Source organism: Elgaria multicarinata, chromosome 7, assembly GCF_023053635.1.
Source record: "Elgaria multicarinata webbii isolate HBS135686 ecotype San Diego chromosome 7, rElgMul1.1.pri, whole genome shotgun sequence".
NCBI classification, from domain to species: Eukaryota; Metazoa; Chordata; class Lepidosauria; order Squamata; family Anguidae; genus Elgaria; species Elgaria multicarinata.
In genome coordinates, this window is record NC_086177.1 from 52,875,548 (window position 1) to 52,903,014 (window position 27,467).

Below are 27,467 nucleotides of genomic sequence, written 5' to 3' on the forward strand. Positions count from 1 at the left end.
ACTTCCATCATCCCACAACATTGGCTATGTGGCTAGAACTGACTGGAGATGTAGGCCAAAACAACTGGAGGGCCACAAGCTGACTAGCCTTATAACAAAAACACTGTGAGTTGGATTCAGACTGAGCCCTCTACAACTGGAAGGGAGTTTTCTCTTCATGGAAGGAAATAGGATTCAGAGGTAGCTTCCCACTTAAGGAAGCAGGTGGAGTGGTGTTTTCACCAAATCTTCCTCCTCCCTGTATCCCTCAGCATCACCTGTCATGCCGGTTTTAGTGGCCCCTCCAAACCCTCTGGAGCAGCTTTTCAGGGAGATCAGGGAATATGAATCAGCAGAAATTGCCACCCCCATCCCTTTTCTCCAGGGTGAATGGAATTCTGCAGAGTACAAGTCTGGATCCAACCCCATGTTCCTTGAACTCATCTGATAATAGTGACCATTTATACTCTGGCTGGTTGCCAACTTTTCCAAGAGGAAATAAAACTTCATTGATCCACATTGCTTCATAATAAGACATATGATACACATGTAGCATTCTGGAAATTTCAGCTTCAATTTTTTATTTTTTAAAAACAAGTTTTAATTTATGTAGCTCTGAAATGTACATTGAAAGTGTGAGACAGTGACCACATTTGCACACAACAGTAAGCCAAAATTCCAGAGAATCTTGGAATTGGCTGTGTGCTGGTGCACCCAGCACAACTGCATCCACTTGGTCCCTCCCAGCAGTGGGAACAGCTCAACTAATCAGGAATTAAAGGCTTAATACTAGACCCAAACTGGAACACCTGGCTCGTCACTCCCCAACTTTTCAGGAGCCACAAGCCAGGAGTTAAGCTGTTCCTGCTGGTAGAAGAAGTCAAGCAAGAGTAACTGGGATGCACGCACCAACATGCAGCTAATTCGTGATAAGTCAGAATTCTCTGGAACTCTGGCTTATCAATGCACGCTAACATAGATAGTCTAAGGAAATTTCAAAAGCCAAAATAGGTTTCAGGTTTCCCTATAACTAGCCAAAAGAAGCAAATGTATTACAATTTGTTAATTTTTGTAATCAATACAATTGTAGAATGTTGGTATTGTTTTAGCACGCAGCCCTGTTTAATTTATGTGTACAGAGCTTTAAAACTGCCCACAATCTAGTACTAAAGATGAACTACATGCTTTTTGTACAACTATGTATACTTTTATTATCACATAACATGTATTTAGCACCAACAGTATACTACATGCTGCATAAAATATAGAAGTGATCTATTCTCTGTCTAGAGCATCATAATATACTTCTGACATTTGAACCAGGCTGCCTGGAAGTTGGTTGTTAGGCTGTTTTTAAACACATCTGTGAAAGTAACTTTAATGTCTTAGCAACAGTGCAGAAGTAGGTGAAAAATTATGCTCCATATGTAGCCTGCAGTGAGCCAGTGACATGGAGAGTCACAGCATCATTGTGGATGGTACACCATTGTTGCCAGCAGTAACTGGAGAAAATATAACAGGCAGAGTCAGCTGGGAGTGACTTCAAGGGCATATTCTGACAAACCAAGTTTCCAAAAATGGCCCCACCTATTTAAGAAAAAAATTGGTAATTGCTTTCCAAAAGTATGAAAAGTATTAAGCCACAGAAATGCTGTGTTCATGCCTGGTAACTATTTGGGAAGAAAAAGACATAGTATTGCTAAAGTATTTGTGAGCAGATCAAGCTGTGCTCATTCCCATATTTGCTCATTCTGTTTCATTGCTCTTTTCATCCAATGGGTCAAAAGCCAAAGGGAATTAAAATACTAATGTCTGATGGACTGAGAATATAGGGCAGACAGAAGTTAACATTCTGCCAATGACTTGATGGCTTCCTACGGGTCACTAAGGATGTAGTTAGAATCAGTTCAAAGGTTTTAAAATAATTTCTGGTAATACTATTCACCTTAGTGTGGTGGGGTGAGTGGGTCGTTTCTCCTATTTACTGTATGAGGACAATGAATGAAATCATGCAAAGATATGGTATTCTCAGTGGACTGTGATATTTTTGGTATGTGTGTGTGTGTTTTAAACACACCAGTGTTTCTTCTTTGTATCTGTGATCTCAGTTTTTGTAGAAGTTTTAGTGATAGCTAGGGGATGAGTGAAGGTAAGCTTTCTGACATTCAGGTCTAGTAGAAGGACATATTTTTGACAGCTAGCAGTCTTTTCTGGTTGCTAAGGCTTGAAGTCTCTCAGTATAATTTAATTATTATTTTATTTCTCAAATTTATATACTGTTTTCTAGAGAGATAAACATAAAGTGTAATGCCATCAAGTGCTCTGGAACTCATCAATGTTCCTAGAAAGCAACTAAAGATGCAACTACAATTCTGTTAAATTAATATGATACTATGTACTCTCAGATTTGGACCTTATTTACTATTATACATTCAATACTGCTTTTAAAGTCTGTTCAACGGCTGTAGCTGGCTGAAAACTTGACAACTTGTCTCGCGACAAGGCTTGTGGACCCCCAAGAACACATTACATTATCACTCTGGAATCTGCCCTGACATCTTATAGTGTTTGTTGTACAATGAAAGGTACTGGGTTAGATCCAGATATAATCATAAGTAGAGCAGTCCCATTAAAATAAGTTAGCCGTGACTAACCCACATCCCATTGGTTTTAATAGGCCTACTCTAAATATGACTAAGGCTGGATTAGGGAAGGGGAGTAATTTCATTTAGTCTGAATTTTTGGAAAACCAGTCTAATTTGCACTTCTAGGATTAATATGCAGATTGTCCTTTAGATTGTGTACTTTTCTGACTTTTGTGACAGCTCAAAAACTGTGGAAAAATGCATATATTAGAGGAAGTTGCTAACAAAAATGTGTAAATGTTAGGGAAAGTTGGGTATAAAAAAAAGGTTCATGCACTTTTTCAAAAATTCTCAATTTGATGTGGAAATTAGATAAATAGAAACCCTGTTTAGGCGTTCAGCTGAACATTTGAGGGCTTACAGTGGATAGAGAGTTGGGGGCATGCATGCTAATGCCAGCTCCATGGTCTAAAAGTTCTACTTGTGTTCAATTAAATGTAAATCGAATTCTCTGTGTGATCATGGAACCCTGCTTTATCAAGGTTCCCAATCACATTGAGAGTAGAGGGTGGGGGCAATGTGCACAGCCTCATTCCTCTATCCACTTTAAGCCCTCACATGTTCAGGGAAATGCCTGAACAGGGCTAGACATATGAGTGAATAATTGATAAATGGACACAGACTGGATATAGACTGATTTGTCCATTTCTAGTCTGGCCCTGTTCAGAAGACACCTTAAACCACGGCTTTAACTATGGTGAATAAGGCAAAAGCCTTATTCATTGTGGTTAAAGCCATGGTTTAAGGTGTCTTCTGAACAGGGCCTCTGAATTCAACCTACCGTTTTGTCCATATGAAGCTCCAAATTGCTTGGGCTTTTTATGCTTGCAATGCCATATGCTTTCTGGGGGTCTCTAATCACTCTTAAGTTTAGCCTCCATTGCATCTCAGCCTATATATAAAGTGTTTTGGAAAATAGCATCAATGTACAGCATGGAAATTCACTGTGCCACTTCTTTACAAAATACTCATGTATACACACATTATATTGAATATCAGAAATTGGAGATGTTTAAATGTTTTTCCCTGGTGAATGTTGTCAATAACCGAGGGAGGGAATAGCAACATTCACTGCTCAATGCTGACCATCTCCTATTTCTGCCATTCCCAGCACTGTGATATATCTACTGGCTGAAATCAAGATGTGCTTTGCATCCCAATCTTCTTCAGATCTCACCTTGTTAATTTTGTTTTGCCCTTCAGTCCACTTCATGCATTAGATGAAGTAGGTAACTGTCTAAGGGCTTGAGCTGAAATTATTTTTACTGAGAGAATGTTAACATGATAAATGCTACCTATGAAGTAAGTAGGAATTTTATGCCTTCCATCCTCATTCTCACTTACCACACGAAGAATGCAAGATCTGATCAGACCCTAGGAAATCTCATGGCATGGTAATCCTGTTAAAGTGTTTATCTTCTTGGCAGTACCCCACAATAGTGCTACAGTTACAGAATGCCTGAAAATATATTTAGTTGGTATAGCATGACTGTGGAAACTAGGAAATGTTTTAGTGTCGAGGAATAAAGAATCCCCCCACCACAAAAACAACAACCGCTGCAATGATTTTTCATTGAGTGGAAATCCAGTCCACATGCCCAAACTGTTCGGCAGCTAGTGGTATGAAAGCTACGAAGAAAACGTTGATTACTTTATAGCCAGCTGAAACCAGAAGCAAAATCCAAACTGTTTTTTTTTTGGAGAAAATCACATTTCAGAAATCCAATAAAATCTGAATCCAAGTGGGGCAAGTGGATGGCACCACTGTTCTACTTTAATCAGGCTGAAAGAAATGGATAACTTGTGATCACATACTGTTACCAGAAAAATATCACCTCTGACTCTGAGAGAATAACACGCTATGTGTTGTTTTAGTGTGTGAACTGCATTTGGTGCCAAGATGCTCATTAGCACAAAAGCCTTGGCACCAAGGATAAATTTAGTTAATGTCCCTGAGCTCTACCTGTTCCAAATACTCTCAAAAAGGCAATTTTATTTTCCATAAGAAACATTTCTGCTTTTGTCTACGGACACAATGGGCAGATGGGGAGAAAAGAAAAGAATGAAGAATACCTATTTTAACAAAACTATAAACAATTACAAATTACAACTTAATTTTGGGGATATTCTAAATCCCAACTCCCCTGCAAACCAATAACATTTGCCCACTAAATATTCACCTGACATTGACATGCGTGTGATTGGAAGAGGTACCTGAGCAAATGCCTTTTTTTCTTTGTGAATATCCCTGCTACCTCTTCTCTTCAGGGAGCTCTGAGAAACATAAAATAGATAATTAATTAAAGGAAAGAGTTAGAGATGTCACCGAAGTCATCCAGTGGAGTAGTGAAAAGCATTGCTCTCTGGCACTGCCTTGGCTTTTAATTACAGTATTTGATGACTTAAAAGTACCTTTAAAACCTCACATTAATAAGGAAGTTTATACATTCTAGATTAGGTATTCTGCTTGAAACACTACAAGGACTGGTAAACTCATTCTCTCAAATTAAAATAGCTGAGGGGTGTGTGTGTAAGACCTAATGCTTATGAATGCTTATGAATGCTTATGTATTCTTATGAATGCTTATGTGTGTAAGACCTAATGCTTATGAATGCTACAGAGCGTACGGAACCATTTTGGATGGGTGTTGCACTAACCCTTAACAAGGAAGGGGAGGGATGATGGAGACAGGTAAGAGAGAGCAATAGGAGCACCTTACAGGTCAGCTGAAGGATTCAGAAACTTTGACAATGTATTGGACTAAAGCTGCAATCCTTTTACACAATTCTTTGGGAGTGGGGCCATTGCTAGACGAGGGTTTAGCCCGGGCTGAAACCTGGGCTCACCCTTGTGCGTGCAGATGACGCACAACTATATCAGTTATGTTGGTCTGTTTCAAAACAACTGTATCCTTTATGTCTACAGAACCCCGGTGTATTTCCATTTCAACTCTATAAAGTCTTTAACAGGTACTCTTATGGACCTATCATTTTTGGTAACAATTTACAACAAATGATAACATTGCAAAATAATAATTACACTTCTTGAATGGACAATTTTTACCATGGCATACTGGTCAAGATAAAGGCAAAATAGCCTCCTTGATTAATGGATTAAGGATGAGGTAATCCCTCTGATTTTTTCAACTCACCCTTCCCATAGGGTGTAGATACTTTGAAGATCACTCATCAAACAGTAGACACTACCATCATCATGTTTTTTAAAAATTATTTATGTACCATTCCACAGCAAGGCTCTTTGATTGTCTTGCTGTATGCACACAGGGATCTACCAATTCCATTTTAGAAATCTACCAATTCCATTTTTAAATTTCGATCTTACACATATTAAAGCGATAATCCCTTCCCATCCTTTAGAATGACCAAGAGCACCATGTCAAGAGCCCATCACATTGTAGAAATTCATTTCCTGAAAAGCTAGCAAAATTCAAGTTTGTACATCTTTCACAACTATTGTGACATGTTTTTAATTTGGTCCAGCTTTGATAACTGGGGTAAAAGATGGCAGTTAATATTTGTTAGTTGATATAATGGTCACGGCATTTGCTTGCAAAAGTTTGTCTTTGACTTCCAGGATGCCACTGTCAAACAGTAACAGAGGGGAGTTTAATTCATACATCACAAACATTGCTGCATTGTGCCCATGCAGTAAAAAGGTCATCACTAGCACTTCAAGCATGATTGATTCATGGTGGCACAAGATTATATGGTTTATGGATGCACAGCATCTCAGTACCTGTGCAAGGCAAGGCAACCTACACCCACTCAGCAGTAGTAGCAGAGAAGTGTAGCATGTTCCCATGGCATGGTCTGAAGGCACATGAGGCAGCCACTTTGCTGAAGCGAAGCAGATCTGGCTCTTGTCATCTACCGGAGGAGAAACAACCTGGGAACCCCCAAGTAACCACCTTGTGTTCCATGATGGAAGAAAGATGGGATATAAATGTAATAAAATGCCACAGCTCTTCACTAGCTGCTGCTCTCTTTCAATAAATTTTCTCCATCTTTCCTCATCTTTTTCTAGGGTATTTCCAAAATTGTGGTCATTTGCCCTAAATTCCGGCAGATACAAATTACCTGCCGTAGTTGCATGATAGAGAGAGAGAGACTCATCTGACCAATTGAAACATTTATTGAGAACTATTACTCCAAGAAGGGTCGGAAAATAACTTTATGACGCCCACCATAATTCCAAAGCAGTAACATGCTGTAATTAATCTAGCATAAATCAAAAAATCATAAACCTTTTTTCCCTTTTGCACAAGACTATATAAGGGCAAATGGCAAACAGTTGTGAATTTAGGTACCTGTGGATTGAATTATAGTTAATGAGGATTTTACAGTGTTCTCTTGTTTGTTTCCACATGTGAGAAAAAGAAATCATCTATATAGGCACTCAGAAAAACTGCCTTGGGATTTCACTGCAGTCTGTCTCCTCAAATCTTGGAATATGAAGGATAATACTATGCTGAACTTTCCATACAGATTTTAATATAAAACTTCGGATCAGCAAAGGGAGCCATGAGACACTTATCTTCTTCCATTTCCAGCTGGCCTGAAGGCAAGAAATGCCTCGCTAGATCACTGAGCCCTGATAAAGCCAGTTCTGATATAAGTGATCCATATTGACACTGATTCCCATCTAATCCTGGCATTACTAGTCTATAAATGTTATCCATTTAATAATCTGCATGAGCAGCTACATTTGAAAATTTCATAAGCATCACGGCCTAACATCCAGAATATAAAGTACATTAATTGTCCTTCCATAAATAATCACTGAAGCTTTGCCAAAAATCTGTTCCCTCTTGGATTCTCCTGCAACACAAGCCTGTGCACATTTACTCAATATTAAGACCTGTTAAGTGACAAAAGGATCCACTCCTAAGAAGAATTGTATAGTATGACAGTTCTAGTGATTCAAAATTCAAAATGCTTATATCAGTTTATTTTTCTTAATACACTTTACTCTTCCTGTGATATTCATTTGGCGATTTACAAATGACTCCTTCTAACATTTGAGAGTACACACTGCAGGGAAGCAAACAGTAGGATGCCAACTATTTTTGAAAGACCTTAACAGCAAAAAGTACTGCTCTGAAACGTAATGACATCGAGATGCCTCTCACACTGGAAGGCTAGCCACAGACAAACATTTCCACCAAGATTTATTCTCAAGTATAAAAAAGGGAAGGAAGAACTTAGTTATTGCATGTTCTGATCTTCCAAGTCTTTCCCCAGATACAAGGCAGTTCTTAGAGGCATAAGCCAGCCTTCACCTAACTGGTAGCCTCCAGATGTCACAGTCAGCATGGCCAATGGTCAGGAATGCTATGAGCTGTAGTCACAAACATCTAGAGGGCAGCATGTTGAGGAAGGCCAACCTATGCTATGGAAACACTGGTTGAGTACAAAAGTTCTCTTCCTCTCATGGAAGGATCCCTTCCATTGGAAGAAGGGGCCTTTAGATCCAATCAATTTCATTCAATTAGTCTGTTAATTGTCTGGGCAACAATACCTCACCATCTCATTCACTGAAATTCCCTTATCTTCTGAATTTCTTTGGATTATTGAGGCAAACCATATGATCCATGTTGTATTTTATTTTATTTATTACATATTTTATTTTACTACATATCCGCTACTATATAGCAAAACTATATTCTTTTATTAGTGGAGAAAGGAAAAAGAACCCTAGCAAAGTTATTTTTTCCCTCCCCACATCCAGCTTGGTTGAAATCATGATCTCATATTGATGTGAAATGGGAAATGTGTCATACAGAGTTCTGCTCAACCCTTAGATGAAGCAGATGTTAAAATGAGAATTCTCCGGAGTGTCTGTTCTTTCAATTCCAGCTTTACAGGCATATTAGCTGTAGCTCTTCCTGTTACATGGCTTTGCTTCAAGTTCACACATCAAAGGAGAAAATCAAAACCCACGGGCCATCATGGAACTTTCAGTGGCTTCAAAGAATTACCTGATTCCAAGACCCAGTGTAAGTTGCACTATCAAGTTAATGCGAATTCCATTGCAATTCCCTACTTCCTTGACGCCTCCACCTCTCTGATATCTCCCACAGCAAAGGTACCATTACATAAAGGACAAACGTTAGAGCCTGTGACCTTCAACAGATCGTCATCATCTACCCTCGGAGAGCTCAATGCAGAGAAATAGCAAAGCAGTCTAAAATTTGAAAACAGATCCAGCATGGTCATGCTTACAACAAACTGTGACAAGTGTAAAAACTAGAAAATGGTTAAGGCTACTATATATAAACCCTTACATTTATAAATTCATATTAAACAGTTTGATAGAAGCACTCCATATCAATGTCATCACATGCTTAGCTGTCACGCGGGGCAGAGGCCAAGAGGCTTGTGGATCTGGCAAATTCATGTCCTCTCTCCTCTGCACCCACAGCCCCACCCACACAACAGCCCCTTGCACCCCTCCTCAGGTTGTGACACTGACCTCGGAAGAGTGAGCCACTAAAGGGCTTTCCACGGCAGCTGGTAGGGGGAAAGGATCCTCACTTGGATTTCCCCACCATAAGGCGATAACTCTGTGAGGCAGGAATACCCAGTATCCTTTGTCTCCTCATACAATGCCATAAAAGCCATGAGACTGACCTCTAAATAATAAGAATACGAAAACCCTGTCGAACTAGGAACAATGGGATGAACAAAAGTTTTAATGTCTAAAATGGAAAGTGCCACTGTTCAAGCCTGCGTAGGAATCATACCCTCCATTCCAAGCTCTGATGTGCATAGAGTAATAAAAACAAGCTGAACTGTTCACCAACAAACCCAAATAAAATACTAGAACTTATGAAAAAAGCAGAAAGGTGAAAATGAAAAATATATTAATGAACATCGTTTTATGATTAACAGTGTGTGATATACATTTCTACTCGGGCATAAGTCCTACTGAATTCAATGGGACTGACTCCCAGGTAAGTATGTATAGCATAGCAGCCTTCAAAAGTGTCTAGTATGCTGGATGCAGACAGGAAACAGCAGGTCTCTTCTTCTGAAGACTGAGGCCATAGCTAGATGGGGCGACATCCCGGGGTGATACCCGGGATTGTCCCTGTGCATCCACATGACTCACAGGGGATCCCGGGATCAGGGAGGGATGATCCCTCCCTTGCCCTGGGATCTCGCCCTCCCCTTTAGCCCCAGTTTTTCTGCAGTCTTGGGCTAAGCCCAAGACTGTGGAACATGGAACTGGGCGCCGCGGGTTGACCCAGCTCCTTGCGATTCCTCGTGAGGAGCCAGGAGGAGTGATGCACCCATTGGGGGTAGGGTGGGGAGAGCAGTGAAAATAATTTAAAGTAAAAAAATCCTTACCTTTTGTGCACAAGTGTTCATGCGCTGCTGCCCGTTTAATCAAAAAATAATAATATGGTGGGCGCAACACCTCTCCTTCTGAGGTTGTCACGCGCCACGTGTAAACAGAGGAGGGAACTTGCGATAAACACAGTACGAGATCTTCCCTCCTCCATTACGGGCTAACCGGTAGGTCTAGCTAAGGCCAGAAATAGAGCTCCGACCTCGGAAGAGGAGATCCAACTGTGGATCTCTGCCAACAAGCCCATCCCAGCCGCAACAGAAAAATCCATGGTATCGCTCTCTCCAGAGGTCGGGACAAGCCAGTGTATTGGGATGGACAAGTGAGTGGGGAGTGGAGAAGCCATGGATCCACCGGATCCAATGATCTCTCAGCACTTGTCCCTGCTCTTCGCAGAGAGAGTAATTTACACAGGCTTGAAGGCCCATCATAGAAAGGTGCTGCAAAGGAAAACGGAGAGACATAAATAACTCTGCTGTACCTCCTGCCTGGTCGGCAATAGCCTGGCAGGGCTTAGGATGTACAGACGGCTCCAACATCAGAGCCCTCTGTCATTTGGACATCTTGCCGATAGGTTTCCTCTTGTCCTTTTAACAACAATAGACACAAATCATCAATCTTCACAGAGGCAAAACATATGCTAGAAGTATTTTCCTAGGAGTTCATGTTCGGGCCAAAGAAACCCCAGACACAGTGTGCACTTAAAGGAAGTCATTGTATGAACTGGATTAGAGGTGGAAAAGACATGCAGTCATCTTTTCTTGGCACCATTATATTTTATTATATTCTTGAGTGCTTTGTCAGCCTCTCTTTAACTGATCCAAGCAATCAGATTTTCATTACTCCTTCCAAACTCGCTTCTAAAAATTATATCATCGTTTTTACTGCACATAATATGATAGAAATCTGTGCAGTTCTAACAATTCGGGATTGCTGGATTCCCCCCCCCCAATCTCTCTTTTTCAGCATATTCCAACTTGAGTAGATTGCAGCCAAGTTATGAATCCAGATGTTAACATGATCAAAGTTGGTTAAAGGTAAGACAGCAGAAATAGATAACTGGAGTTGGCACATTTTTGAGCAATAGCCTCAGTAATACTGGGCAATGCAACTTTAGGGGAACAGTATGCACCAGACAAATACATATGGTGTTAGGGGGTGGGGCAAACAACCAAGCAATAAAAATATCAAAGATTGGACAAATTGGTTTTTTGTTTACTAACTTAACATTTACTTATTATTATTATTATTATTATTATTATTATTATTATTATTATTTATATACTGCCTTATTTACTAAAAAGCAATCAAAGCGGCGCACAGCAATTTAAAACAATAAAAGCTTAAAACAATAAAAACAAGAATATTAAAAACAGCAACACTTTAGAATATTAAAACTACATAATTTAAAAGGCTGGATGATATGTCTTCACATCCTTTCTAAAAGCTAAGAAGCTAGGGGCCAAGGGAGTGCATTCCCTTAAGAGCTTAGAAATTCAATGTCATCAACCTGTTGGGACAGTAATGTGGATGGTGTAACTAGGGAGGAGAGAACCAGGGATGCTTGAGTTCACCAAAATATTCTAAATTTCACTTCTAATAATAATTTGGTTCGCTCCCATTCCTGTTTGCGACCTAATTTTTCAGTTTGTTCACATAGGAAAAGTCTACATTTCGCTTGGGAGAAGAGCAAGATTTTCTAAAATGTGCATTTTCAAAAGTGTGTATTTCTTAATGTGTGCATTTTTTAAAGTGCACATTTCCCCCATTGACTAAAGCATAAAAATTCAATTTCAAATGCATACTAATAAAAAGGCACATTTTTAAATTGTACATTTTTAAACTGTAGTTTTAAAAGTGTACATTCTTAAAATTGTGTATTTCTTAATGTGTGGATTTTTAAAGTGAACATTTTTAAGTGCACTTTTTTTAAAGTGTACATTTTGCAAATATGAATGCAAGTTTGGCCATTGTGAACATTTTCAGAGAGCATGTGCTGATATTCACATTTGGGGTTGCAAAAGGGGCATTTTCAAGTGTTTTGCAAACTGAAACAAAATTCTTGCACATTCCTAATTGTAATACCCTTCCACTGAAAATTAAAATATACATGTGAGGCCTGTTACAAAATGCTGCAGTACATATTGCTCCAGCCAGTCAGCCATGCCCTCCACCACAATTCACCAATTCATTCCCTCTCCCACCCAGTTTTCTTTGCCGTCCCCCACCCTAGCACTCCACGGCCATGGAGCACCCACTCAGTCTTCATTGTCGGTGGGCAGTAGGGGAATCACTAGGATTTAAAAAAAAATTCTGCAGACCTTGCTGATACCTGCTTCTTGTGCTTGAGACATGTTATTTCAGGCTACATAAGCAAAGGCACTCATGTCTGGACATTGCAAATGGAGGGAATGATATTTTTTCCAGGTAACACTCATTTTAAAATTGACTACAGTACATTCTAAAGGCTCAGTGAACCATGAACATGTTTTAAAATTCTCTTTTGATTCTATAGATAGAACACTTTAATGCTTTAAAAGCCAATTTAATTTGATTTTAGGGTAGGGATGGCAACAATGTTTCAAGCTGGCATCAGGTCAAGATTTGTTTGACAGAATTTTCTTGGACACTGAAAAATGAGGCTTCCTTCTACTTGTTTGGTTCCATATCTAGGAAAAGCTGGAGTCTGGCTAATCCTTCAGTTAGCAATCTTTTAGAACCAGCAGAATAGGTTTTCCCTCTGCAAATATTCTATCACAGGGATAGGCGAAAGGTAGAACGCGGTCCATTGACAGAAAATTGAAACCTTTCCAGAGGACAACCTACTGTGCACAGGTTGAGGAGATTCTTGCAAAGAGCTCTAGACTTGGTGACCTTTGGTCTAATCTAGCAAAACTTTTCCAAGTACATACTGAGGGCCAAACTATGTTACCTCAGCAGTATAGTCCTGCCCTTGAGTGCAGGGTCCCCACCTCCAAATTGCCAGCACAGGACCCCTGACCCAGATTAGAATCCTAGCGTGGGGGAATCCCTCCCCCAGCCTGCTGTAGTCCCAATCCAGATTTGGTAGCCCACACCTGCAATTTGCATTGCCAAAAAAAGAAAGAAAAGAAGAATCCATGCAAATTGCAGGCATTGGGTGATGGACCAAAACCACAGTGAGGGGCGGGCAAAGAGTTAAACTCTTCTTACCTCCCTTGCCAAGGTCTTGATCCACATGCAGCATATAGTTTGACACTCAGGATCAGATGAGTTATGGCATACTTGTTTGGGGATCACAAATATGCACTCTTGCATTATAAGAAACACAGTAAAAGAAAGAGAGTAGCCCACACCCAAAGTCAGCCCATGCCTGCTCTTCCAGGTTTCTTATTATGCAGCATGTAACAGAAGGACAGATTACATAATGTGTTGGAGGATGGAATTGGACATAGAGTCTCAACTTGAGTGGAATAATGGGGCCATAGCTCAATAGTAATAACATGCTTCACATACAGACAGAATTAGTATGGTATAACTGTTATAACATTGAACTAGGACCAAGGAAACCCAGATACAAATCCCTACTGAGCCATGAAGTGCACTGGGTAACTTTGAGCCTTTCCTTCTGTCACTACCACACAGAATTGTGTTCAAGATAAAAAGGGGAGAGAACTATGTACCCAGTTTGAGCTCCTTGGAGAAAATGCACAATATAAATGTAACAATAATAATAATAACCGGCATCACATCAAAAAACTATACAAAAAAACTTCAAAAACTGGGCCTACCAAAATACATCCACACCACCATCCAGAAAGCAGTCATAATTAAAACATGATCAATTGTCAGGAAATTCCTGAATCTGTAAAAGACAGCATGACTTGGCAATGCCCGTCATCGTCTAGAAAAACCACCATGAGCGAGAAAGAGACGACGATGACAACAACAACATATTAAATCCCTGGCATGTCTAGGAAGAGCTGGAAAAGACTCCTGTCTGAAAACTTAGAGAAGAAAGGACTAAGTGGCAACCCCCACCCTACATATTTCTCCATTCAAAGCCATAGCTTGCTACGACTGCTCTTGGTTAAAAGAAAACTCAGAGGTGATTCTATGTCACGTGTAGTTTCTGCTAGGTGATGAAGGGGGAATCCTCAGCTTCAGCTCTGGCTGCTGCTCTCTCTGTTATGGGGCTGGCCTTCACAGAAAGTACAGTGACTCAAGGGGAATTTTCACACACTGAGGTTTAAAGCAGCTCTTGCTTCAATTTACTTTGCAATGCAAATGTAAAACCTGCATTAGCCATAATGGTCATTTGCATCACAAACGACTCTCTTTCACATTCTCTTGTGCTTTAATCACCAATAAGATATTAACATAAATAGCGGAAGAGATGCTCACAGACTATTCAGGCCTCAAGTATGAAAACACTTTGAGGTGGAGTTGTTCTAAAAGCCAAACTAGAGAGATCTCCCAACATTTCCTTTTCAAAAGGAATTGTTGGAGGAAGTGGAGGGGAGAGACATGCATGAGCTGGATTGGGGCTGTGGTGCTAAGAGGGGGTTAATCTGAATTGCCTCCTAGCTGCTATTTGTCCTGCTGAAGAACGCATAGAAGTGCCCAAGTTTCTTCACTGGGGCAGTATTTCAACAGAAGAAATGGTGCATGAAGAAAAGAAAAGAACACATCTGAACATGTAGAGAGTTCTCTTAGTACAATTGACAATCCTACTTTTCCAGTATTCCCAAATCCTTGGAGAAATCCCACCATGGATACAGATGTACATACAAGGGTTCTTTGCAGACCATTAAATAAATATGTTTTCTTTATCACATGGTGGGTCCTTCCACTACAATATCATTCCTTCTCCCATATATATTTACTCTTCATGGAAAGAACATCTGAAAAGTGGGCTCTTGGAGTTGGATCCAACAGTGCCCTACCACTGGTGGCGAGCATTGCCAGTTCCCGGTGTGCATGTGGTTGGCCCTCCCAGTGGAGGTACACACACAACCCCTACTATCAGTTGCGATGGCAATGTAGTACTTCGGGAGGCAAGCCCCCTGCATGTGAAGAACACACCAAAATGGCTGAACTTCTATTTTGTAAGTAAAGGGGAGGAGTTGATGCTAAATATATAAATTAACAATCATGACACATTACACTTTAGGAAGCAATACACTGTCCAGCAAGGCAACAAATCACAATGCAGCATTTCCATTAAACTGTATTGGAACAATAAAATGGAATGCATTTGTCATTATATTTCTTTTGTGCTGTGCTAGGTAATTCTTTCCATTGACAGCCAATTGTATTGTGAACTGTTGGTTATTTCTACATAAAAAGAAAAGGAAAAAAGAGAGCAGGCAACTTCTTTTCTGGAAACATATTTTGCTCGCACATGTGCATTATTGTGAACTCAGTTTCACTGCAGTAAGTTTATCCATTCAAGGCCTAACAGTTTTGCACTGTCAAATTGTCAAGAGAAATTTTGGCACGCAGGAAAAAATGTGAGCACGTTCTGCTAACTGGGACCTTGCTTGGCATATGCTGATATTGCTAGGATTTCTGGCAGCTTTTAAATATAAAGTTGTGTTTCCTTATGGCCTGTACCTGGTTCTCTCTGTCATAATATAAATTTTAAATTCACCAATATTTCCTAGTTCCTTTGTGATGATACGAAGAGCCTTCACATTATATCCACCCCAATTAGGATAACCTTTGTAACAAAAAACTGCATATTTCCCAGAAAACTGATGCAAGTCCTATGTTTTAGTGCATATTCACTGCTGTCAAGAAGTTACTAGGTGATAAATAAATGAGCTATACCACACTGGTTTTTCTATTCAGTGCCTTACTCCTGTATATTAATGATGAAAAGGTTTCTAAAATGCTGAGGAGCACTGGATATTCAACAAAGCCATTACATATAGCAGACCAGAAAATTCAGCTCCAGGTGCGTTGCAGCCAAATACCCAATAAAAACAGCAGGCTGAAGTATTCATTCATTAGGAAAACTGCATACAAAGTCCTTCAATATAGGAAAGAGCTTTTTGCCACTTAATATGATGTGTATCTTTTAGAACTAAGGGCAGTATCCAATGCTGCCCATCTACACATGGAGCCCACTGACACTGATTCCATTCTCCAAGTGCAGCCCACTACTTGCAGAATGGAGATTTAGCACATCCAGGGGCAAGCCCAAAAATGAATGGAAATGCTCATTTCTGGAATGGGGAATTCCCCTTTGAAAGCTCCACTGTCCTACCCTGTTCCACAAACAGGTGATTCTGGTAATTCAGAGGCTTGTCACCATAAATGTTAAATCTCCATTTACCAAGTGGTGGGTACCACTTTCAGAACAAAATCAGTGGAGCAGGTGTTTCGTGAGCAGTAACCATTGGATTCTGCCCTATATCATCAACTTTATAGACCTAAATACGAATCACTAAATCAGAACTCCTGCCTTCAAATCACTATTTCAGCATATCAAAAGAAATGTCTGAATAAAATAACAATGGAGATAACCCCAATGAGATAATATCGATTGTCTTGACACTTTCCAGATGTGTTTCAATGCCCTTTAATAATCTTCACTCATCAGTTCCCACCATATATTTAAGATCTCCCACCATTACCACCATCACATTGCTACTGCTGAGGTGTGCTCTCTGCCAACTCTCCAGCAGACCCAACCATCATGTTAACAGAATTCAGCATTTGAGCACATTAATAATAACCAAATATATCAACCAGAGAGCTGGAAAACAGCAGCAGAAGACACCAGGCAGCTATAAATAAAGGTGTGGTAGTGGTGAGCCAGGGCCGGGGCTGGCATCAAAGATAGGAATGGTTGGGAAACTGTTGATGGTCCACACTCCAGTAGGTGTCCACTGACAAGAGCCCCCCAAGACTTGCTCCTCATCGTCATCATTGCAATCTGCTTGTTCACTTGCCTCTCACTCTGGCCCAGACAATGGTGGTGATAATGAGGAAGAGCAGTAAATGCCACTGCTTACATGCTCCATGGCTTTCTGCCCACCAAACAAGCAAACAGTAGTAAAGATGTGAAAGAGAAGGAGGAACACTAGCAGCTGGTGACAATAGTGTTGGGAAGACAGATTCTCTGAGTGAGAAACCCATTGAGGAGATCTTGCTCATGGGCACACAAAAACCTTGAGTTGGCATTGGCCTGGGTCAGATTTTCCCTCTTAATTGCCATGTATACATTCTTATTCTTGTGCCCCCTCCCCCCTGTCCCGGCTTCACTTTATTGAGCCCTCAGGATAATTTAGAATTGCCCTGCCTTAAAATAAATGAACTATCTGAAATCAATGGCCTCCTATATTCCATTAATGACACACATAATCTTTGCTTTAACTATACAATGGACATCACAGCATCCCTTTTATTTAACATTCCACGAAGATAGGAAAAGAGCAAGTGAAGGCAAAGTGCTCTGAAGATTAAAAGTTCTCTGTAATATAAGATAGCATAGTTTAAGCAACAACCATAATTATAGTTGGCTGATAATTGCTGGAGTTTTCAGGTTATTGTTGAGGTTATTTTCTATCAAGTAATTACATAAATACATATTTGGAAAAAAATGCATTTATTAACACTGACTCCAAGAGGCAATTGATCAGAAGTCTTCCCCCCCCTTTTGGCTACACTTTGTAACTGCCACAACATATTAAGATGTTAAGGAGAAATAAATGGAGCAGTTCCTTAAGGATCAATGTTGGATCCCGCTGCATCACATATTTTCATTAGTGATCTTAGAGGAGGGAAGTAAGAATGTACTGATGGGAAGGGTTAAAACAGGAACCGATTAGGAACCAATGAAGGTAGAGTAGATGACTTCATTGACCAGGGGGGAAAGAATGTAATTTAGTATTCATATCCTTCAAGACTCATTCTTAAAAATAAACTAAAAGGTGTATTTGTCAATCAAAATTATTATAAATCACAAAGTATGTAACTGCAAGGAAAGCATATGAACTTCTAAGACTATTAAGCACGACCTTTCTAGGAAGAATAGGAAAGAGTAAACCGTTTTTAGATACCTGTAAAGTTTCAACTGGAATACTTAGTCCAGTTTGATTACCAAAGTTGGTACCAAAGTTGGTTCAAAAATTGGTTACGGGTACAAAATTGGTTACGGGTACAAGAAAGCATTGTCTCTATATTTGTCTGTATATTAGCCACCAAAAATTTGCCCTTGGACCCAATAGAATGCTACTCTGGAGGATCCCATGAATATCAGCAGCAGAAGCAGAAAGGGAGTAAATGAAAAAACCCTTTTCATGCAGACAAGTCTGTGTCCATTGGGGGCTCATCTACACCAAGCAGGATATTCCACTATGAAAGTGGTATATAAAAGGCAGGAGCCACACTACTGCTTTATAGCAGTATTGAAGTGCACTGACAACTGCTGGGGCCCATTGACACATACCATCTACCATGTTCATAGTGTTATATCCTGCTTGGTGTAGATGTGACATGGGCCCCAACAGTTGTCAGTACGCTTCAGTACCACTATAAAGTAGTAGTGTAGATCCAGCAGTGCACTTCAATACCACTATAAAGCAGTAGTGTGGCTCCTGCCTTTTATATTTATTTATTTATTTATTTATTTATTTATTACATTTTTATACCGACCAATAGCCGAAGCTCTCTGGGCAGTTCACAAAAATTAAAACCCATCATAAAACAACCAACAGGTTAAAAACACAAATACAAAATACAATATAAAAAGCACAACCAGGATAAAACCACGCAGCAAAATTCATATAAGGTTAAAATACAGAGTTAAAACAGTATAATTTAAATTTAAGTTAAAATTAAGTGTTAAAATACTGAGTGAATAAAAAGGTCTTCAGCTGGCGACGAAAGGAGTACAGTGTAGGCGCCAGACGGACCTCTCTGGGGAGCTCATTCCACAACCGGGGTGCCACAGCAGAGAAAGCCCTCCTCCTAGTAGCCACCTGCCTCACTTCCTTTGGCAGGGGCTCACGGAGAAGGGCCCCTGTAGATGATCTTAAGGTCCGGGTAGGTACATATGGGAGGAGGCGTTCCTTCAAATAACCTGGCCCCAAACCGTTTAGGGCTTTCATATATACTGCTTTCATAGTGGAATATCCTGCTTGGTGTAGATGAGCCCTGAGTCTTCTCAGTGGTGGCCACTGTTTTATGAAACACCTCCACAGATATATACAACTGGCTCCATCTGTGGCTGCTTTTAAGAGGGCTTTAAATTTATACTTGTTCTCTCTGGCTTTTAATTGAAACCAAGCACGGAGAAGGTGAAAAGGGGGCAGTCCCTGGGGCGGGGAGGCAGGGAGACTGTGGAAGCCAGTTCAGACAGCTTCCTTAGCACCATGCAACCTCCCTCCTCCCACTCCAAAGCCCCCACATAGACAGCCAAAATCGGCCAACTAGCCGAAAAAGCAGGGCGGAAGGAGCATTGAAGAGAGAATCCCCTCCATGCCACAGAAGCCCTGCATTGAACATAAGAAGTGTCTTGCTGGATCTAGTCCAGCACTCTGTTCACACAGTGGCCAACCAGCCATCGGCCAGGGATGAACAAGCAAGACATGGTGCAACAGCACCCTCCCACCCATGTTCCCCAGCAACTGGTTCACAGGCTAACTGCCTCAAATATCGGAGATAGCACACAAACATCAGGGCTAGTAGCCATTGATAGCCTTTGCCTCCAGAAATTTATCCAATAATAATCATAAGTCCACAAATTTGGGGGGTTACGAGTATCCAAGGCGCAACCCATAGAATTGCATCCTTAAAGACCTTGTTAAAGAAAATATTGATTCACTGATAAGGAACATGAAACAATCATTTAAAGAAATGATCCTGATTAAAAGATATTGCAGTAAGAACTATTGATTTGCTTAAATATTCTTTTTTAAAAAAACGTGGTAGAAACGTAATATAATTTAAATTAACTGTAAACTGGTCTATATGGAATAATAACACTCCAGAGAAAAAACAAGTATATTGCAACAAAATCATAAGAAAGCGGCAATGGGGAGGGAGGGGCTATCACTTCCAAACATTACAAATTATCATACTACAACTCTAATTGTGTCCATTTATTGTTGGAAAAAAGATGATAAACAATTGGCATTTCAGTCTCATTAAGAGAATGGATTCTGGTAAATAAGCAGTTCATACGAAATAAGCAGTTCATACAAACCCAGGCGGCAGGGGTTGCTTGAAGGTGAGACAACCTTCAAATAACCCAGGGTTTGTAAGAATGGTTACAGTACTCTGGCAATACATTTACTAGCAAAGTATAAATGAGTTAAGAGAAATATTTTAAGAGGTTGTCATGAAACATCTAATACGAAAAAGGGAAATTCTAACTTTTTGGGGGGAGGGTTGCAGAATTTTAATAGTGCAGTATTATAAATGATGGAATGCAGAGAATGAATATTTAATATTTCAGAAGGGAAGATAGAAAAGTGTTTAAAGGGCTTAGGCAGGCTAATTTTCTTCTGGAAAACTAATTATCTTGCCAATTTAAAATGTTTAAAAAATGTCAAAACTGGGGGGAAACATTAACATGACCCGTGGGGAAAGAATTATGGAGTTGATACTCTAGGCCCTAGAGTCTAAGCTCCGTGGCATTTATTTCATTTATACCACGTAGTCCCAAATGATGTCATACCATACTCCCATAAGAGTGCTTTTTCCTGACACCCTGTTTTCAATGAAACGTCCTTTTTCAGTTTTAGTTTCCTAGCATACTTTTATTCAGTTGTGCTCAGTTTGGTAGGATACAAGTTTTGCAGGCTTGATCTAATGAGCATCACCATCACTCTGTTCTCTATTCAGCAATTTTCTGTATCTCTGTTCTATTCCAAGATGTTTCAACTGACAGCATTCTCACACAACAAGGGGTGGGGGCAGTGGGGGTTAAAGCTGTAGTAATAGCATTGTCTAGAAATTGTTCCGGCTTTTCACAGGTACATTATTTAGCACAGGAAGAATAGAAAAATCCAATAATGAAACCATTAGAGGAAAAGAAATATGTGCAGACTGCTTGCTGTAACCGGAGAACCAGGCAACTTCCAAGATTAAAAAGAATGAATGCCTGAGAGTCAGCATATAATGATATGCTGGCAGACTTAAGTCCAAAACCTTCCTTCCATGAGTGCTCTCCCCACATGAGCAGTGTAATGTTAGATCAAGATACAGGTCAATACATTGAAAATGTTTGACCAAGTCTGGATCCAACCAAATATTTGTATATACTGGCATCACCATGGCCAACATGCACCCTCTGCCCAATTGTTAAAAAAAGGCATCCAGAGCAGCTATTTTGAACCCTCTTTTTAACCCTTTTAATGCTCTGTAGTTACTATAGAGTACTAAAAGGGTTAAAATAAGCTTGCCAACAAGTCAGTTTTGACACTTTTGGTGCTCTGTAGCTGTTCCAGATTCCATTTGGGTGCGGAGTTATGGGGAAAGGTGTGGCCCAAGAACGACTCCTGAATCTTCTGAACTTGTCCAGCCTTGCTTTAAAGGGTAGCCAAAACAAAGACGACATGTTCTCCTACACATTTGTATTGCTAAGGTGGGGAGGAGGAGGTGGGCACTCATGTTAGCTCCAAACATTCTTATATGCATACTATATCATAAAACTTCATGTGTTAAGCATAAAGGTCTGAAAGCATGTTTGTCAGAACATGTTTACAAAGCTCCTGTGATTGGAAACCCCAGCTTATCAAAGTTGAGAGAATGGGAGCACTGTAAACACATTGAAATGAACATGCGTAGAGAGCCCTTTACAGACCTTCACAGCAAATACACAAAATTCTAAATGGCAGAATTTTGGAGACTAAAATTAGAATCTAGAATCACTGGAATCACTAGAATCACTGGAGACTAAGGCTTGTGTGTGTGTGTGTTCATGGCCTCTCTCCCCTATGTGTGTACAGGTGAACACCTTCAAAGGGCTAATTTCTGTGTCAACAGCAAAGATATAAATGTGTGATTTTCCATAGAATTTCTAAAATTTCACTATCATAAGTGGAAATCATTGATCACAGTAGCCCTGTGTAGACATTTGCCTGAACACGTGAGGGCTTATAGTGGGTAAACGATCAGGACATGCACTCTGGCCCCGCACCCTTTAGATCAGACTTGCCATGTTGAATCGGCAAGATCTGAAAGGGAGTTCTACTCACATTTATTTGAACATGAGTAGAACTCTGTGTGATTGTGGACCCTGCTTCATCAGCACTCATGATTATGGAGAGAGTTCTAGTCATGATCAAGCCAATGAAAATCGAAATCTCTTTCAGACCTTGCTGATTCAGCACGGCAACGTCTGAACTGAGGTGGGCGGGGCTACGTAGGGGCAGGACTAGCATGCACAGCCCCAACCTTTACCCACTTTAAGCCCTTACATGTGTTTGAACAGGGCTAAGATGTTTTGCACATTTACACTGAGCACTTAAACTGTATTCATATGGACCCTTCATTGGTATTATATCTGAAACTAGAGTTCTTATATGATGGCAGTAACAGAAAATGAGTCCTCTTCATAAAAAAAAAGGTGAGAAGGAAGCCACATCCCCCAAATACATTGATCCTGTCCACTGCCATTGCCTGCTTGTGGGCTGACAATAAGCTTGCAGCTGTTCTATGTAGGAGGAACCACTTCCTCTTTCCCCCGGTATTGATGCCTTAGGTAGGCAGAATAGAAACAGCACCAGATAGAATGTCATGGTACTTTGGAATACGGAAATGCCATGGTATCATTAAAAAAAGAAGTGGTCTAAGCAATGCATCCTTAACATAAAAAACAAAAGGCCTGTCTAGTGCAGCATCCTGTTCCCACATGGCCAGGCAGATGCCCAGGGGAAGTCCACAAGCAGGATATGAAGGCAATGAATTCAAAAGTTCAATTCAAGATTTTTAGACATATTGCACTGAATGGCCAGCTCCGAATATGAATTCTCATTACTTGTGAAGTGTCATTACCATTTCATGCTATCCAGTCAAGTCCTACTGATGCCACATAGCCTACAGAGAGCCTGATAGGGGTGCAATTCAGCACACCACCACTTTCTGGTTCTGCTGCCCTGCTATAAAATATTTCATAAGAAACATATAATGTATATAAAAGTAAGTGTGAAATGTAAGTTACATATCAACTATCAAATACTATCTAATGTAAAATATCATTACATGAGAACCATCAAATATCTGCTGGGGGGTCCTGGATTCTTTGAAAATTTTCTAGGAGTACCTCAACTGTAGAGAACAGCTGAAAGACAGCTTGCCCTCTACTGCTGATGTTCTGTGCAGTGCACTGGCACAGGAAAATGGTAGGCACATTCTAGGTTGTCTATTCACAATAGACAATTATGAAATCCAATAATGTCCTGTATGAACTTAGTGTGCACCCTACACTGTATCCAATATTCTCGGCAAACATGAAAAAGCAACTTGGCTGCTATTGGTTATCAACATAGTCAAGTTTTCTCTCTCTCCCCCTTCTTCTCCCATTTGTTTTTTGTAACATCTTGCCTGATAAAGAGATCTGGAGATCTTGAAAAACTTGTATGTTTTTTATGATCCTTTGGTTGGCCTAATAAAAGTATCATACTAAAATGAATTTTTGAATTATGAATATGTGATGTATTTATTTATTTATTTATTTATTTATTTATTTAGAGTATTTTTATCCCGCACCTCAGCCAAAAGGCTCTCAGAGCGGCTTACGATGTATCAATAAAGAAGACAGTCCCTACCCTCAGGCTTACATTCTAAAAAAAGACATGACACACAAGGAAAAGTGGATGGGGAGGGAAGAGGGAGAAAATAAAAAGAAATTAAGGAGACTGTTTAGGCTGGTGGGAAGGCCCTGCTCTGTCCTCTCAATGGAGGGGCAAACCAACAGCTCCTTCTTCCCCACAAGGTGAAGATGTTAGCCCTGTGGGGGGGGGTCCAACTGAAGCAGGCTCCAATGGTGCCTGCCTGCTCCAGTCTCCCTCATTCATTCAGTTTTGCATGAATACAGCTCTATGCAGACTAACACATAAATAAAATCCATACTCCTATGCAATAGCAGGAATAGGGGGGGAAATTCCCTCAAACCCACAAATCACAACTGCCTTCAGTGAGATAGTGAAACAGGCAGTTAGCATTATTTATTTTGATTTCTTCTGTTTAGATTATGTTCCATAAATATTTCCACTTTGTAATTTTGTAAATTTCAAAGACATTTGCATACTATTACTTGGTTTTATTTTTGTTAGACATATTTACATAATTCATAGTAATTAAGCACAATAATTGTTTTTAAGTCCTTTGGTTACCTACACTTAAGACTACTTCATACATGTTTGTCATATAATTTCCATATATTAAAAAGTTGCAGGTACACCACCAAGTGTCTACTTCTCTGCATGATATCCATGTATGAAGAACATCAAGGCCATATACTTATACAGAGGTAGGTCTGGAGGAACACATTCAGTTGGATCCATACTTACAATAGACCCACTAAAATCAATGGGGCTTAAGTAGCCATGACTAACTTAAGTTTCATTAATTTCAATGGATCAACTCAATGAATAAGCCTAGAATAAGCCATTATTTGAATGGTTTTTCATTGTACCTAATTTTGTGCTGGATTATGACCTATGTGTGAAGGACATTGCTGGAGGATATGAAACGCTGAGAGAAGCATACACCTGGATGGAATTTCAGGAAGATTCCATACTACTTACTTCTTTGGCTCCTGAAAACATGTGTTCCATTTGTGTTAGAGAATCACCATTTTGCGTAAATGGCAGCCGTAAAGAGGTCCATTTGTGCAAAATTGCAGCAACTTTTGAGATCTAGAAGAAATTCCAAGAAAATATGAAGTCTGTGACAAAGAATTCTCAATTACTTATTATTTTATATAAACTATATAAAAGATATAGTGTTGTGTTTTCATCTGGCATACCAGGGCCCCCACATGTGTAAATGCTTCTTGAGCACCAACATGTGTTCCACTTGTTCTGCTGAGACTTTCCTGACTTTTTTCAATCAAGCGTCTCTCCCCAATGTATCTACTGCAAGTCATTCTTTAGCGCCATTACATCCTTTCACCTTAACCCTCTTTTCAGCTGAAAGGGAGTCTCTCTCTCTTTTTCTGTGCTATGTACAACAACTCCAAACACTAAATATTTAGTTGAAGCAGCAGCAACTTTTGGAATCTGGCAGGACTCAATGATGCATAGAATTTTCTTATTTAATCCGCCAGTCTACACCTCATATTTTTCAGATGAGGAGATCAGTACATTACCAAATGCACAAATGAGATAATGTTTGTATCTAGGAAAACTCCCTCTCAACCTTGAACACTTAGAAACTGTCATTATAGTCTGAGTCATGAGGATTTAGATCTCTTCCAAAACATTTGCAATTTGAAAATTACAGCCCAATGGAAGTGAGCAGGACAGGAGATGTTATTATTTTAAGAGACTACTTTACCCTTTCAGTTCTGGGTTGTGTTTTGCACATCAGAAGTAAATTTAACTTCAACCAGTGATACTTCCTGGAATCTACAATAAACTCCCATACTGCTATGAGTTTCACCCACTTCTAAGATGCTTTGCTCTTAACAGCCAGGAGACACTTTTTGCAGACCAAAACATACATCCTTCGTGAAGGTTTGTCTTGCACATAAGGGTATTCTCTTAGAAGACTATTACTAAACAAAAAGCATCTTTTTCATCTTCAGTGTAAGGACAAAATGTTATTATAAGTGTTATTAAAAGTATCCAAAAAAAATTTTTTTTAAATGACTTGGGGTCCAGGAGACAGCTGAAGGGCAAGGGACAAGACACGCCGCCTGTCCTAACAGCTCTTCACATGTTTCAGATGGAAGCTGCTGACATGACATGGGGAGCAGAAGTACACCACATTCAGAACCCCCTTCTTCCAATTGCAAAGGGGTTCTTTAACCTACTAGGTAGCCTTGAGGCTGCAGACAATGCTTTTTTTGAATGTCACTGAGCTCAACAGCTAAAGTAAAAATGTCTCAAAATGACTGAGGGTGTGGTGGAGAGAACTGGCTGGTGTGTGTGTGTGTATTTTCTTTCCCCTTAGGATCAGTTCCTTGCACTGTTATTTTTTACCATTCTCACATAGACAGATTATGCAAATGTTATGGACCTCCGGCTCATTTCCTTTGAGGTCTTCAAGTGCTGGACTACGTTCTCAGCTCAGCTCTAAATCACAATTGCTAACACTTGCAACCACAAAAATCCTAGCTCTTCCACTACAAACCATTATGAAATGTGGAATATTTATCATTTTGATACCCCTGGGAAACTTGCCAAATCCTTCAACTTCTATCAAACAAGAGGGAAAAGCTAAAGCAAAGTCCATATGTCTTATGTGCCCTATAATCGTAATGCTCAATATGAAAATGTAGAATTATTTTCCCCGCAAAGTCGGTGCATTCTTTATAATAATATTCAACCAAAAACTGGGCCACAATTAATCAATCAGTTAGGTAATATAAGTTATTTCTGGGTCCAGCTACATCAAATTCCACATTTCACCACTAATGTTATGTAAAGGCTCAAGCCATTAGAACTTTAAACCAGTTTGAAAGGTTAATATTCAAAGCAGAATCCAATACAAATGGACTTACCTTACAGGGATATAGATTACAGAAACTATGGGAACTGCAATTGGAATTAAAGGTAACTGCGAGGGAGATCTCCAAGAAAAAATAGATAATGGGATATGGAAGTCTACGTGGTCCAAAAACAAACAAACCACCAAACCCTTTAAGATTAACCTTGGCTAGAATCCAAGAAAATTCTTTAAAAGTTATCTGTAGATGGCATCTAACATCTTTATTACTGAATAGAATTTATACCATAGTAAGCACAGATGTTGATTTTTTAAAAAATTATTATCTAGAGTGGATATGTGACATAATACAGACATTTTGGCAAACTGTCTTTGAATAATGTAAAAAGATTATAAAATTCCATTTATAGCTCAACCCCAAATTAACCCTGGTTTTCCATGTTCATGAGGGAAAATAAAGATACTCCATATAAAAAAGCAGTACTTTCTGTGATGGTTGCTGCTCAGTATGTTATTGCGGCTACCTGAAGAATGGCAAACTACTAACCATAGATCTTTGGTATTGCTACCTGTGGACAGTCATCCTAACTTAAAGACTTACTAACCAAATTAAAATATTTAGGGGAAAACAGGACATTGGTTCTGTTTTCTCAATAATGAAAGAAATTAAGCAAAAGACCAATACCCACCAAATTCATATAGTATACTGGAAAGGCTCTCTTAGATGAATGAATTTGATTTATTTTCAATCATAAGTGAAACATATATTGTCTTTGATTTTCCATAAGTTGCCCCTTATATTTGTCAGTTTGTGTATTTATTATTCTTAAAAGTTAATACAAATACACACACACACGCACACG

General features: G+C 39.6%; 1 protein-coding gene across 1 annotated transcript in view; it reads right to left on the minus strand.

Annotated features, from left to right (window-relative positions):
* MTCL1 (microtubule crosslinking factor 1) overlaps positions 1-27,467 on the minus strand; it is a 123,700-nt gene that overhangs the window by 67,101 nt on the left and 29,132 nt on the right. Inside the window, 1 exon segment of the mRNA XM_063130572.1 lies at positions 4,839-4,898. Within this exon segment, the coding sequence (XP_062986642.1) occupies positions 4,839-4,898 (60 nt within the window).